Below are 16234 nucleotides of genomic sequence, written 5' to 3' on the forward strand. Positions count from 1 at the left end.
AATTCAATGAATGTTAAATAGATGAGGAAATGGTATGTGTCTTATCTAGTCAGAGCTTCTATTCATTTTAATCGCTTCCCAATTGAACTCTTCATTTTATTCTCTCTGAGTTATTGTTCCCATTCCAGCCCGCAATGGCACCTATGGGTCCTGGGAGATTTCCGCCAGTCACGTGGTTTAAGTGGCATTCACCTTATTCGTGGCGGAAATGGAGAAAGTCGACGTCACCCCGAGGCCAGCATCACGATAAGCCCCTTTTCATTATGCACAGGGGCCGATGGAGAACACGATTAGCGGGGCCTTGTGTGCATAAAGGCGAGAACATACAAGTCATCTAGATTAAATAAAGCGAGCAGAGATCCAAAAGCAAAACACATTTGGTTTCTTATTGCGTGCATTAAAAACTTTAACTTTAAACAGACTGACTGTGTGTGTGTTTTCGTCTGCATGTTAATATCAATGACTTTCTGACATGCAGGCCTTCGTTCTTTTTAAAATGTTTCATAAAACATGCTGAAATTACACATTGAAACCAATTATTAATCAGCCAACACATGAAACAGATGTAATGGAAGCAGGTGTGTATGTGTTTCTGCGCTAAAAAAAAAGATTCTTGGTCCCTATAAATATGAAGCAACAATTTTGACTAATATGTAATTAAAATGTATAAAAGTTTTTTTTTAATTCAAATAATTAATTATTAAGGAAAATGTGCTTAGTGTAATCTGAATGTAAACCAATCAAGTAGACGAATACTCAAGATAGTAACACCAATGAGTTCCAAGGTGTCGGTAAGTGACAAAGTGAAAGCAGTACCAGCTACAGTTTCTCCACCTGGTAATAATCTAGTACTACTGAGTTTTCACGGGTCAGAACATCAGCACATTAACAGCAATCCCAGCTGCAAGATTGTCTCTAGTTATGTACATAAAAGTCTGCCTGGGTGTATTTTGGTGTTACTGTAAGTAAAATTGTAAGTCTTCTTTGTGGCTCTTCTCACCAAGAGGAAATGCAATGCACTGACAGCAGTGTGCTCTTGTTTTTGCCTGTCTACAAATAAACTCTACAGTGCAGATTAATATATATTTGGTGTTTTAGTATTTCTAAAAATAGAGTTATGTTTGAGGGTTTGAGTCCAAATAAACCAGAGAACATCTTGCCCAGCAAAACAGTGTGAACACTTCATGTGCGTATGTTTCTCAGACCGTCTGCTGTAGATTTGCTGGTGTGCTTAGGGTCATCTTCCTGTTGCATACCCAGATGGCCTCATATTTGACCCTAAAAATAATAATTCACAATCAACTCAGCACTGTGCTTGACAGTTGTTATTGAGTGTTTGTGTTGATGTGTCGTTTGGTTTTCATCAAATGTGGTACTGGTCATTATGGCCAAATTTCTCCACTTAGGTCTCATCTGTTCATTGTTCCAGAAGTCTTTTTGTTGTTGTTCAGGTGGGACTTTGCAAACCTAAGCTGTTTCTTCCAAAACACTCATGCTGTTATTGATCCTTTTTACCTTGAGTGTACATTTATTCCTTTTACCTTAGTCTCAAAGTGTATATTTATTTGTTACTCTTCTTATATTTATTGTTGCTTTTGCACTGAATGTAACTGGAGCCTCGTCGTCTTGTCTCTCTATGTACTTTACTCTATGTAGCAGAGATGACAATAAAGTTTACTTTGACTTTGACTACTTGTGCAGTCTTTTTCTTGTTGTACTGACATGAACTTTAACATTTTGCATGTTAACCAGTCTTTTATTACTACTACTACTCCTATTATTATTATTATTATTATTATTATTATTGCAGATTCTTTAAGCACTACATGAGCTGAACTTTGACCAACAGAATTTGCAGTCACCCTCAAACAACTCTCTTAAATGTTTTCACTCGTGAATAATCTTTCTTACTGTAGAATGATGGACTTCAGATTGTTTTGAAATGGAAATCTTCCCAGATTAAAACAGAGCACTGATTGGTTCTCTGAGTTCACTGGTAATCTCGTTCCTCCTATTCATTGTGTTACAGTTTCACTCGATTGGTTTGGCTCATTTCTTGAAACCAAGATGACATTCTCAAAACCATAAGGTCATTTGGCCAAACAGTCTTACAGTTCTGCCCAACATTATAGCTCACTAGCAAAATCAAACATCTTTCTCCAAACTCTTCGTCCATGCTTCAAAAGCAGATTCCTTTCCCATATAAAAGATCAGTACAGTCAAAATAGCACAGATCCTTCTCAATTGCCTTGGCACATGTCATGGTTCGTTGTGTGGCAGGCAGGAGAAGGACCCAAGATGCAGACTCACAGACACGGGGATAAACTTAAAGAACACAGCTTTAATGCTGGCACGGTAGAATACAGGACATACAGAACTAACTGGGAAAAGTAAACTAACACTCGCAGGGAGACACAGGAAGATCCACACAACATGAGGGAGAACGCGACGCCGAACAGAGGAAGACGCAGACAGAAATACACAGAGGGTTAACGAGGAAAGTGGGAACACACGGGGAACACAGGTGACACAGATAACCATAACGAGACAGGGCGGGGTGAACATAACGCTGACGGGTACAGGCACAGAGGTTCAGACAGGAGGAGAGAGAGCACGGGAAGAACGCAGACATAACGGGCTGGGGAAAACATAGAATAAAGCACAAAGAGAGACGAGGGCTCATAAATACACAGAGGGGCACACAGGGGGTAAGAGTCACGAAGGGAAAACACATAAGGAACAACGTAACAGATCAACCCAGGAAGCATGGCCTAAATAAAGAACAAAATACAAAAATACATGAAAACTAAGAATACTGGGCCCACATGGCCCAGGACCATGACAGCACATGTGCATTCATTTAGTGCTTTTGTCAAAATAACCTGGATGGTTTAGCACAACACCATGGATCCCCTGCAAAAGCTCATATCTCTCCCTGAAGAGTTTATCCATGTGTCAAAACTAAATATCCTTCTCATATAAATAGTCAATGCCCCCAAAATGCATTATACCTTTGGCATTGTTTAAGCACTGCAAGTCAAAATGCTTAGACGTTTTGTCACTGAGGCACAGGTCTAGCAACAGAATACCACTATGAATAAAACTAAAAGATTTTACAGTAAAATCAGCCTCCAATAAACCACTCATACTCAAGGAAACTGTAAACATTTTTATTCGTACAAAGAAATGTTAACATTAGAGAACATACTGTGAAAAGAAAACATATACAGGATTCTGTAAATGTGAACAGTTATAAACACAAACAAAAAACAAAAAAAACTGTAGCCTACCATACTGTAAATAAAGTTTCAGAACTATAGTACAGTAATATTTTCAGTGGTCGCCATTGTCACCCTCTCCTTCCTGGCCACCATCCTCATCCCCCTGGCCATCGCCGCGCTGCTCTCTGTCAGGCCATAAATTCTCATCCACATCGCAACGGATATTTTCTCTTGCGATGCAGCGAGGGAAGAAACGGCGTGAATGTCTCAACCATCCCCTACATTGATCCCCTGTGATGTCCTCACATGCAGCATCCATTGCATGCAGCAGGGCCCTCTGGTCTTGAGCCTGATGCTCATACACCCTCCACCTCCAAGCTGAAAAAAACTCCTCAATTGGATTTAGAAAAGGAGAGTAAGGTGGAAGAAACTCCATCAGCATCTGGGGATGGGTGGTGAACCAGGTTCTGATGCATGGGCCGCGGTGGAAGTTCACATTATCCCACACAATGACATAATGTGGTAGCTGAGGTCCTTCTTCACCTCTCTCATTTTCTGGGATCAGATCAGTATAAAGGTGGTCCAAAAAATTGAGGAGCTTTTGTGTATTGTAGGGCCCTAAACTGGGAATGTGTGTGGCCACACCTCTTTCTGATATAGCGGCACACATTGTTATATTTGCTCCTCGCTGGCCTGGGACATCCACAGTGGCTCGGTGGCCAATGATGTTACGGCCACGCCTTCGACCTTTGGCCAGGTTGAAGCCAGCTTCATCAACGAACACTAGGATGTGAGGGGTTTCATTGCCTTCTAATGCCATTATTCTCTACAATAGAATAGAAATAAATCAAATCAGTGAAGTAGAGACAGATACTGCAGGGAGGATCTAAAGTACTGTAAAAACAGGGAGTGGAAAACTGAAGACAATTTCTAGGCAAAATGCTCTAGTCACACAAAGCTGGATTCTGAAGGTAAAAAGGATAACGCAAAACAAAAAAACAGTGGTAACCACGTCTTACTGTAATAGTGTTACAATGATAGACAACCAGTAGTTGACTTACATGCACATACTGGTACGGCAGCCCTTTCACTCTGTCAGAGTTTCTCTCAAATGGTACCCTGTAAATCTGTTTCATGGTCATCTGATGTTTCTTCAATACCCGGTCTATTGTGGAGATGCTGATAGAGTTTATATTTTGGAACATTACATTGTCTAGCAGGATTGCATTACGAATCTGTCTCAGTGTGATGGCAGTATTTGCAATGACCACGTTGCATATTTCTCGTTCTTGTTGTTCATTTAGAAGTTTTCTTCTGCCACCCACTTGAGGCTGTCGTCCAATCCTAGACATACAAGTCAAAGGTCAACACTGTAAATTTGTTACGAAATGAGTTACCAATGTAATTGTACTACTGTTGTATGGTACTAAAAGTGTGATGCACTGCACAGTGACTGGAATACTATTCACAGTATTTTCTCCATTTTTTTTTTCTTTGTCATTTTTATAGTATCATATAACAGCACACGAAGATATTACAGTACTCTAGGCCTACACACACACCAACACTGAATAGTTCAATAGCATAGTTCTGTACCTGTTTTCCCTGCGAAAGGTTAGGATGATGGAGGAGACTGTAGACCGAGGCACATTAGGCTGCACTTGGCGACCTGCCTCTGCCATTGTGAGGCGATGGTTTATAACGTGGTCAATAAGGGTGGCCCGGATTTCATCTGGGACATCATGGTGCCTCCGTGCTCCTCGGCCTCTTCCCCCTATTCCTCCACGCATTCTCACTCCTCCTCTTCTTCTTCCTCCTCTTCCTCGAGCAGGAAGTTGCTGTTGTACTTGGCGAGGTGCTTCCATGTTCACACTGCAAATGAAACTGGCCCCGGGCCAAGCTCTGTCTATATACTTTTGGCAGCAGTCATAATCATAGACAACACCTGTCAGGTATCTAAACAACCTGTTTGATTGGTCATCTGAGATGTGGGAAACTGCTCCTTCGTTAGTTCTAATTTCACCTGATTGATTGTCAAGTACTGTCATAACTTTATCAAGTGTTCCAAGATATTCTTTCATGGTATTATATGTTTGACTAATTTTGACAGTTGAACAGATAATTGTGCATATGATGACTTACACAATGAAACCATGCTGATATGTTTTGGAGTGAGTAACCATTTCACTGAAAAATCAACTAATCAGTTTAGATCGCCAAGATCTATTTATTTGGAAAATGTGCTAAATGTGGGCTCATTGTGCTAACTGTAGCTACTTGTACATAATCATTTGAAAAGAAGCACAGAGTCACTTGAGACATGTACTAAAGCATTTGCAATTTGATAAAACCAATGAAAAATGACATTCTGTTGTGAACAATTGCAAGGTGGTTTGGAGATTTGTCCATGTTATTTTGAGAATGTCATCTCGGTTTCAAGAAATGAGCCAAACCAATCGAGAAAAACTGTAATACACACCTGAATGGCCCGGACCAGCAAATTGCCAAAGCTTCTGTATTTTTAGGGGCGGTGCACTTACTCATGATGAATTCATTAAATTAATTCAACAAGCAGCACCTGGAGACTATTGAAACAGATGGAATTGAATCACGGCCCCTCTTTAAAAAACCTACACACTGAAGCCTCCATCTATTGGCTCAGAGGCTTTAATGCTTTTCTGTGGATTTTTAAACAATATCCTCTGCTGCCATCTATCGTTGATATCAGGTACTGGCAGTTTGAGACTGAAACAAGATCTTTAAATAAGCACAAAGCGTGTGAACAATTTAAATTAAAGTGTTGCTTTTATTAAAAATGTTACAGAAGAAGAAGAAGAATTACACATGAAGACATTCCTTATCTTTGCAATTCTTTCAAGACACCAAATAATAAAACTTACAATGTACTGAAAATAAATAACTTCTTGAACAACATATCTGGCATTGATTCTATGTTTAAAATGTTTTCCTCCCTCTGCCACATGGTGGCATTCTCCCATCAGTATTTCTCCTGGTATCTTATTTATCACTAAGAAGCCTATTAAACCCATTAGTATCACAACAGTAGATTGTCGTGAGGCACAACAAGTGTTTGAGCTTCTATTATGGGTTGTTGAAGGATGCTGAGGCTGGTGAAGCTAAGGAATTCTATGATAAGTGCATTATCATAGAATTCCTGATTCACGTAACTGGAACTAAGAAGGCATCGTTTACAGTAATTTGACAATTATGGGAACTCTTATAGCCCAAAATGATTACAAATAAACATAAAAGAGCGGTGAAAATAGGCACAAATAAACAAAGGTTTGCACTCTACTCATTCATAAATTTAGAAAACAATATAAATATATATATAAAAAGGCGAGTGGCTCCAGCAGATCCCGGGAACAACATCGGCGATCTCTGTCCAGAAGAGCGCAGTCCTGGGAACAGCTAAGATACTGCGCAGGACCCTCAAGCTCCCAGGCCTCTGGTAGAGGACCCGAGCTTGAAGGATAAACCGCCCGCAGGGGCGTGCTGGGTGTTTATATTTATATATATATATATATATATGTGTATATATATATGTGTATATATATATGTGTATATATATATGTGTATATATATATATGTGTATATATATGTGTATATATATATATATGTATATATATATATATATATATATAGATAGATAGATAGATAGATAGATAGATAGAGAGAGATATATATATATATGTATATATAGATATAGAGAGATATATATATATATATGTATATATAGATATAGAGAGATATATACATATATATGTATATATAGATATAGAGAGATATATAGATATATATAGATATAGATATATATATAGATATATATAGATATATATATATATATAGATATATATAGATATATATATATTGGTTTACCTATGTTCGGTGGAGCTTTCTAATAAGCTGCCACTCGAACGGTTGTAGCAGCAGACAGCAGGAAACCACAGCAGGTGGTTAAAAAGCACTAAAAAAAGAAGACGATACATATTTCATAAGTTGGTAATTGATGCAAACAACCAAACCCATAATGTACACAGCACCTGTTAATGCCATGTTTCCAAGGCATTTATGTAGCAGTGTTTTGGCTTTTTTAAAATGTGCTTGTGATTAAAGAGAAAAGAAAAAGAAAAGCAAAGCAGTGCGGGGTTATGAGTGCGGGGGGTGGGTTGCATCTCCATCCGCTTCCCCGCCCTCTCACACACACTATAAAAAAGCCTGACATTAATTATTTGCTGTTTTGCAGGCAGGAGGCTGCCCTTTTGCTAAAGGGAGTCATTTACCCCCCTTTGGAATTATACCTGATTTCAAATGAACAAAACTGTAATGAAGGTGATGCTGTTTCCTGTGCTAATACAGCTAATACAGACAAATTAAAAGTGATAAAGAGCGTGACAACTCTCACCTTTGCAAGTCAAGGGGTTTCCATCTACAGGTTGTCGTGGTAACTCCCCATTTTGGCACCATATAGTAGCAACCTGATGCCAGCAGCCATCCGCTCCGTTTGATGGCTGGGGGGGGCGAGGGGGGTGGAAGAGGGGGACTTGAAAGGAGTCAGTTTTCATGTAAAACAGTTGCAAGATTAACAACAAATTGCGACTCGCTTCTCCACTTCTGAGTAATAACATCAATTACGTTGCCAGGGAGACCCTTGATCTTTCTGAATGACACCAATAACAAAAACCTGCACTTGCTCTCTTTTATACTGTAAAAGCTTTTCTGCATCAAGGGATCTGCGAACCGACAGTTGTCATTGAAAGGTCTGCTTTTTAGAAAAGATTATCCCTGCGGTCAAAAAAGTACTTCACGTTTGTTTTTTCTCGGGAATATCTCCAAAGGGAACATTACTGGAGCTCATTTAGGCTCTGGGTTTTTGTTCAGGTACACCCCCTCCTCTCTTTCCTTTTCCCTTTTACTCTTATTCTGCCCGTCTCCGGCTCATCCATGGGGACGCTGAGAGATCTGAGCCTCACACAATACATTCTATTTAGGCTGAGTCGTGGGTGCAAACTGGGAATTTTCTGTTTGCATCTCAGCTTCAGCTGGTTTCCACCCTTCCCCAAAAAAAAAGAAATAAAAGAAAGGTTTACAATTATGGTAATTCATGAAGGCATAAAACAACTGGGAAAAAAGAGTCTTTCATCTCTGAGATGATCCCTGTCCATAAAATAGGATAAAATTGTATCCTATTTTATGACCTCAGCAGAAAAACAGAAAGAAAGAAAAAATGAAATTAATATTCTAAACGAACAACAGCAATGATGACTTATTTTTGCCATTGTCTGAGTCTATAGTCAGTCAGAGTAATACTATTGGCTCAAAGTGATCATAATTAGAGCCCAAGGTCCAGAGGCTACAATGTTTACATTCATCACCTTTTTTAATTTTGGAGGACCAACACTGCCAAAATAAACGACATAAATGACTATGGGACTAAATGCATCAAAAATAATAAGAGAAAGGGGCATTAAGTCATTATAAAAGTAGGACACAGATTAATACTTCAGACTTTGCTATTTAATTTTTAGTTTCATTAAGATGATGAATTATGATTTCATAATTTATAAATGGATTTACTTCTTTTCTTCTTCTTTACTTAGTATTTCTGCATTCACTTCTTTATCATGTAAACAGATGTATTCAAAGTGTACCGTGGGACAGGCTTTGTGCCTTTGATGGCAGACCCATGAAAGAAGTGAGTGCCTAGTCAGACAGGAGTGAGATAGTCAGACAATAATCCAGCTGATAATAACACTTGAGCTGACTTCCATGTAAGTAAATGCAGTTGTTTGCTATGTACGGTGGTGCAGTTGGTAGTACTGTTGCCTCACAGAAAGAAGGTCATAAGTTCAACCCTGATGTGAGTCAACCACTGTCCTCCTGCAACAACCTCACATGCTTCTCTGCCTCTCCTGACTTCCTCGTACAGCACCACTATCATATATTTTTTATAGATACACAAAGACACAGTGCAACTCGTTCCATATATTCTTTCTACTTACTCCTCCATCAACTCTTTCAAAGCAAGCATCCCATCTCAAGTGCACTTTCTCAGCATGAAGCCAGCGTCAATCCTGCCATATCTTCATTGCATGGCTCATCAAACTTTATCACTCTGTACTACAACTCTGCACATCAGCTTTGTTGAAAATCAGTAACAGTACACTTCGTCTCCATTCCTCAGGTATCCTGTTAAACAATCTGGTCAAAAAGTCTACTACCCTCTCTCATGGACATCTCCCTATGGCATCCTGACCAGCTGTCTTTCCACTCTTTGTAGATGCTCTCACATCCTCCTGACCTTCATGATTCACTAACTGTCCTCCATTCATCCTCTTACTTTCTTCATTCATCAGCTCCTCAAAATACTCCATCTATGTTCCCTGCACTCTCTTCACTTGTTAGTAAATTACAGGCTCTGTTCTTAATCACCGTAACCTGCTGCACATCTCCAGCTCAATCTCTCTTCAGCCGATCAGCACAAGTCTTTTTAACTTAGTGTCCAGCTTCATGTCTTTACCGTTCCCTTTTCCACCTCTCTCGTGCACCAAGCCGCAAAGTACTCTTGTCTGCTTTTGTTATCTTTCTACTTATTCCACTTTTTCTCTGCCTTTGAATACATTCTGTACTTCCTCACTTTATGAACAAATACAATGAAACTTCAAAACTGCTGACTTTCCCGTCAACCTCTGACAAACTTGTGCAAAGTTGCTCATTTTAGCATGCATATGAAATAAAATTGAGGTCATATCCACTGCAAACATTGGCGTGCTAACTGTATTATTTTCCCATTTTATTGTTACTGTTGCTATTTATTTTTCTCAGTGCTACTATCTGTGGTTCCGCTCCAGTTTGTCAGAGGTGAAACAAGTGGGCGCTGAAATCTGTTTGCATTCACAGCCTTGCACACACCATAACATATCAATTATCCCTGATTACTGCACACCTTGAGGGCTGCACCCCTGCTCATGCTATTATATAATCCCTTTAAATACCACAGGAGCCTTTTCCCCCACTGCAATTACACCGCTGTACCTATTCATTCATTAGATCTGAAGCTCCAGAGTGGCTTTAAAGCCTCTCTATCCATCTCGCACTACTTCGTGATGCCTTACATCTTCCTAACCCCATACTGTGATGGTGGTGCCGGTCTCCTAGCAACCGGTCCTCTCAGAGGAGGTGACAGCATTTGAGTGGGCACCCTCACCTCTACACATTCACCCCCCGCTCCTCCCCTCCAACACCTCCAACACCCTCTCCCTTCTCTCCACCAACCGGATGCTCTTCAAGTCAAGTAAACAGACCTCACTCTGTGGCGCAGTGTGCCGAGTGCACTTGTGCATGAAGTTCACCGTATTAGAATGATAACATCACTGAATAATGAGTTCAATGCTACACTTCCATTCATAGTTGGATCATTGAACCACCACATGGGTGCCTCTGGTTAAACAGGACATAATATATTTGACTCTATTTGCTTTAAAGGCGGTTGTGTTTTTATCTATATATACAGTAGACTGCTACTTAATAACTTATTAATACTTCTTGAATGATTTATTAACACTTGAATGGGTTACAAAAAAATAAATCAGGTGTGATGTTTACCCTTTCTTTTAGGGATGCTTAAATATCACAGGCTAGACTATAAGTGGGCCTGACACTAACCTTATCTAATGAGTTAGGCAAGCGTATGGGCCATGATGATCATTAAATACAGTAAATGTCACACAGTCACTGATAGGAGTTTTTAGCATAACTAAGGACATCAATAAAACTGCTCAGTTATAAGGAGGGATTTAAGTTAGAAAGAGTGACATGTGATTGGTTTCAGGAACAGCTAATTAAATAAGAGATTCTTACTGGATTCTTACTTTCAAATGATTCACCAAGCAAATGTACAAATGTTCAAACTCTACTGTGTTAAAAGTTGATGTTATGGACTTTGCATGTAGAAACAGCTGATTGGAGAACGCTGCGTTTATGTGAACTAAACAGATCTAAAGTGACAATAATGCAGATGGACTTTCCATGATGTGCCAGCTACACCGCAGAGATTTAGACAATTATTGATATTTTAAAGTTTGAACAGTGTGATGACAATAAAACTAGCCATCTTTTAGGTTGGCAAAATCTTTTACCTAAAGGTGGATTTATTATGCTGTGAGGGACGACAGTGAAGTGGGTATTTGATGGGTATGAGAACAATATGAGCCAAAACTCAGTTGGATCCGCACAAGAGCTTTTGGGCTGTTATGTTAGACAGTGAACTCTGCTACCATCATGAATCACCATGAACCAAGATGGGTTGGTGGATTCACAGAGCCCTGGCGTTCATTTGGATAGTGTCCATGATGTTTCCCATCTCTCAGAAGCTGTTTGCCTCCAAGCTGTTGTGATGGGATGTCAGAATGTAAAAACTTTCTTTCTTTGATTTCATGCTGTTTTTCTTAAATACTTCTTAGATAGATAGATAGATAGATAGATAGATAGATAGATAGATAGATAGATAGATAGATAGATAGATAGATAGATAGATAGATAGATAGATAGATAGATAGATAGATAGATAGATAGATAGATAGATAGGGTTCATACATTATAAATGCATTAGTGGAAGAAGAATTTACAATTTTAAAGTTGGCATTTTTGGTCACTATGAGCAACGGTTCACAGATGCCTTAGCCCTGCCTTCACTATGTGATTTGATGTCAAAAGTCACACAATCTTGCTTTTACTTATTTTTATTATTATTGTAATCTTACCTTTACACTAAATAAACTATAACATTAAAATGTGACACTATATATAATTTTAAAGTCCTAAAATTGCGAATTTGGTCCCCACGTTGACCCAAGTTTCCCTCCCCTAAAACTGAACTATATTTATATCACTTGGCAAAATTCGAAAATTTGAGGCATATATTGGTGGATTTACGGTAGCGCAGGCTTATTATGGCACGATTACTCTTGCATGACTACGTTTGTGAGGTTGTGGATGTAAACCATGTCCCGCTGCGCTCACATTTTGGGTTGGCTGCAGCCTGGAGCGACACTGTTAAAGTGACGTGAGTGCTTGACGATACCAAATGGAAGCATTTGAAATAGCCTACCTGCCTGCCCGCTCACCCACTCGCTGATGCGCTCACGACCCCGTCAGAAGCGCTTCAGCACTGCGTTGCCCCGGACAGCTCCTCCGACTGCTCTGCTTCCAGGATTTGCGTCTGCGGGACAGTTTGCTGAATACGTTTTGTTACTTTAACGAAGGCAAACTTTCAAGTCACGGTGGGAGAGATGAATACTGAAAGACCATCAAATGTCTCCTTTTTTGATTTCATTGGAGGAGTTCAACTTCTTCAAGGCGAGAACACCCGGACAGCCATGCCTGTCCTCTTGATCGGTGTCTGCGTGTCCGGAGCGGTTGGGAATTTGCTCGTTTTGCTCATTTTCATCCGTGACTTCAGGAACGGAAAGGGCTCTGAGGTAAAAGCACTTCTCGCTTCTTTAGCTTCTACGGATTTGGTGATCCTGTTATTGTGCGCGCCCGTGCGCGCCATCACCTACTATAAGCAGACCTGGACCTTGGGGAGTTTTGTGTGCAGCACCACAGACTGGTTCCAGCACTCGTGTGTGGTTGCAAAAACTTTAATCCTCGCATTCACCACCAGAGCCAAACACACTTTGATTCCCAGCAACGCCACGGGGGGTCTGCACAACCCGACGTGGATTCACGGAGCCCTGGCGTTCATTTGGATAGTGTCCATGATGTTTCCCATCCCTCAGATGCTGTTTGCCTCCATGCTGCCGTATGGCCGCGACAATATTTGCGTCTCCGAAATGCCAGCGTGCGCGTCTGACTTCATGAGTTTGTTCTACAAAATTTATCCGACTGCAACCTTTGTTGTGCCAGTCATCTACACAGTGGCCTACTACACTAAAACGCTGCACACTGCGGTGAACCACGCACCGAGACCGCAGCACCAGAGCAAAGTTATCCTGGTTTTGTTGTGTCTGAGCGGCGCCCTCGGGCTCATGCTGCTGCCGGAGTGGGGGACATTCACCTGGATCAGACTCGGCTACTCCAGGCCTCCCGTGGGTTTAATGATGTTCGCGCAAGTCCTCCTTTACGCATGCAGCTCTTTGTCCCCGGTCATCTTGATGACCATGTACGACGATGTGCGTCAGGGACTGATCAGCATCTGGTTCATCGGGACCTGCAGAAGCAAGAAGCGCGTGCCCCGAAAAAAATGTCCAAAAACGGAGGGGAACGGAGCAGAGGTCGGGGCAAACGCCGTCACCAACGCGATCTCGCCAGGGAACGAGAAGACGTTCCCAGATGTGGAGCACTTTTGGACAGGGCGCAGAAACACACACGTGGAAGAGGACCAGGACCCGGTTCCATGGGAGAGAGAAGAGAAAATGTTGTAATCAGAAGTATCTTTTTTTTTCCTTTTAGCAGAATATTTCTGCTTGTTCTGGACTGGTTGCTAGTTTTTTGACCCACAACGCAGACCCTGGCTGAAAGTCTGTAGTGGCCTGTTTGCTATCGTAAGCTTGACTAGATGTAAAATAAACTCAAACAGTATGTTTCGGTGTTACGCATATTTCTGTTCTTTTGATCTGAATATTTATTTTATTTGCCCGCAGTTTTGATACGCTGTCACTTAGGACATGTTTAATATGTAGCAGATATTTGTACAGACATGAAGCCAGTGTAAATACTCAGAACATTCAAATTGTGATTGTGTACATGTGATGCATATCATCGATATTAAAACCTTCTCAAATACGAATCGCTCTGTTTCGTTTTTCCCCCTGAAACACCCACCCGACCTTAATCACTGATAAAATACAATTCGACCATCAAATCGCTCCATTTAATTCAAAAGGTTTTGACATGCCATGCTCTGTACAAATAGATCATTCCTCCATATTAAATTCACAACTAATCCAGCTGCATAATTTGGGTCAAGTGAATAATGATATTTCACTGAAAGCAGCATTCACTTTTAGAAAGTAGTAGTGCATAAGCTGGACACTCAATGACCCTTTTCTCATCTTTATGAATCAACAAAGTGATAAAGAAAAAATGCAATAATCCCCCGTTTGAGTGTAAAGTAGCTAAAAATGGCTGATCACATAAATAAATATATGTCAAAATTATACCCAACTCCTTTTTTTTTTTTTTTACATTTATTCTAAAAGGGAAAAAAATCAAACAAGCACATTTTAAATGAAAGGAAAGCCAACATGAAGCATCTCTGTAAGGTCTTCTGGCACTACATACCAGAACAGGTTCAGTGTACTTTGGTAGTGATACTCCAAGTCTCTGGAACTCTACAGTGGGAACGAAGCACCATTCTTACAAAATATGTTCCCTCATTTTGTGTTTTGATGAGCCTGTTAAAGTTGAACTTTTTGTAAGGTGTGTTTGAAAGTACCACAGCATTTTAGGAAAGGAGCATCATACTAACAGTAAAATATGATGGTGGTAGTGTGATACTCTTTGTTTGTTTTACTGCCTCAGGACCTGATAGACTTGCTGTGGCACATGGAACCATGAATTCTGCATCTACTAAAACATGAAGGAGAATTTGCGCGGCCTCAAGCTAAAGCACACTTGGGTTCTGCAGCAGGACAATGATCCAAAACATACGAGCAAGTCCACCTCTGAATGGCTTAAGAAAAACAAAATGAAGACTTTGGAGTGGCTTAGTCAAAGGCTCCTGACCTGAATCTGATTGAGATGCTGTGGCATGACCTCAATACAGCAGTACTCTCCGATGTGGATGAATTACAACAATTCTGCAAAGATGAGGGTGACAAAATTCCTCCACACAGTTGAAAAAACTTCATTGCCAGTTATCACAAAAGCTTGATTGCAGTTGTTGCAGCTAAGTGTGGACCAACATGTTATTAGGTTTAGGGACAATCACTTTTTCACACAGGGCCATGTATTTTCCCCCTTGATAATAAACATCTACATGTAGAAACTGCATTTTATGTTTACTTGTGTTATTTAAATTTGTTTGATCATTTGAAACATTCTAGTGTGACAAACATACAAAAAAACCCCAGGAAATCAGAAACACTTTTTCACACTGATTTCTACTCCATTTTTGCAGCTCTGATTCTTGGTTATCACAAAGAAACTACCACACATAGTCATTACACTTCTTGAATCCTGCTTTAATAAGTCATTTACAGGTTATGTGTTTACATCTAAAAGGTGACTAAATAAATATTGGTAGGTTGATTATTATCAGATTTTTTTTAACCTCTGAAATACGATTCCTGACATCGGTCACTATGGACCTATTTAATTCTTTTGTTCTAATTTGCAACTTTTTGCATAAGTGGCCTGAAAATATTGTAAAAGTACTGACAAGTGTGACACATGCATAGGATGAATAATTCACCTGCAGCTCCGGGGCCATTGTGCATGTTTTATTTTTTCCCTGTGGCTCAGTGAACTAGCCAATCTGTCACAGGAAAGCATGGATGTCAGCACCCGTGCCTGATACGCTATTCATATGTCCAATTCTATTTGGTTGAAAATTATAGGCTTGAACAGCAAACATAACAATCTGGGAGTAAACAGCAATGACACAGACAGTGTCATTAGTGTCATTAACAATTATTTTCAACCCAGTTTAAAATACAATTGGGTGCATTATTTGTCATTTTGCCTCTGCACTTCAATCCCATCTTCAATGATTTTATATTATTCAAGATGGGATTGAAGGGCAGACTTTGTGCTTTTATTTAAGGGGTTTAACCACAGTATTGCATTTGGAATTGATACATAGTGCCCCATTTTCAGATGTTAAAAAATAACTGGACAAAGTAACACAGTATCTTGAGATGCTCTGCTAGGTCTTAACTGCAGACACCATCAGTTGCTGCTTGTTTGAACACCTAGAACAGGATAACCTGAGTGGAGTGCCCACTCAAGATGAGACTAAACAAACCAACATCAAACCTTTTTCCTGCCCT

The 16234-nt window shown here is 40.1% G+C and overlaps 1 protein-coding gene across 1 annotated transcript; it reads left to right on the forward strand.

Annotated features, from left to right (window-relative positions):
* The first annotated feature begins 12043 nt into the window (after nt 1-12043).
* On the forward strand, nt 12044-14031 carry LOC113012305 (probable G-protein coupled receptor 151). Its single transcript, XM_026152408.1, has one exon. The coding sequence runs from the start codon at nt 12533-12535 to the stop codon at nt 13664-13666; it is 1134 nt and encodes a 377-aa protein (XP_026008193.1). The 5' UTR covers nt 12044-12532; the 3' UTR covers nt 13667-14031.
* Nucleotides 14032-16234: the final 2203 nt, after the last annotated feature.

The sequence above is a fragment of the Astatotilapia calliptera genome, chromosome 19 (genome assembly GCF_900246225.1).
Source record: "Astatotilapia calliptera chromosome 19, fAstCal1.2, whole genome shotgun sequence".
NCBI classification, from domain to species: domain Eukaryota; kingdom Metazoa; phylum Chordata; class Actinopteri; order Cichliformes; family Cichlidae; genus Astatotilapia; species Astatotilapia calliptera.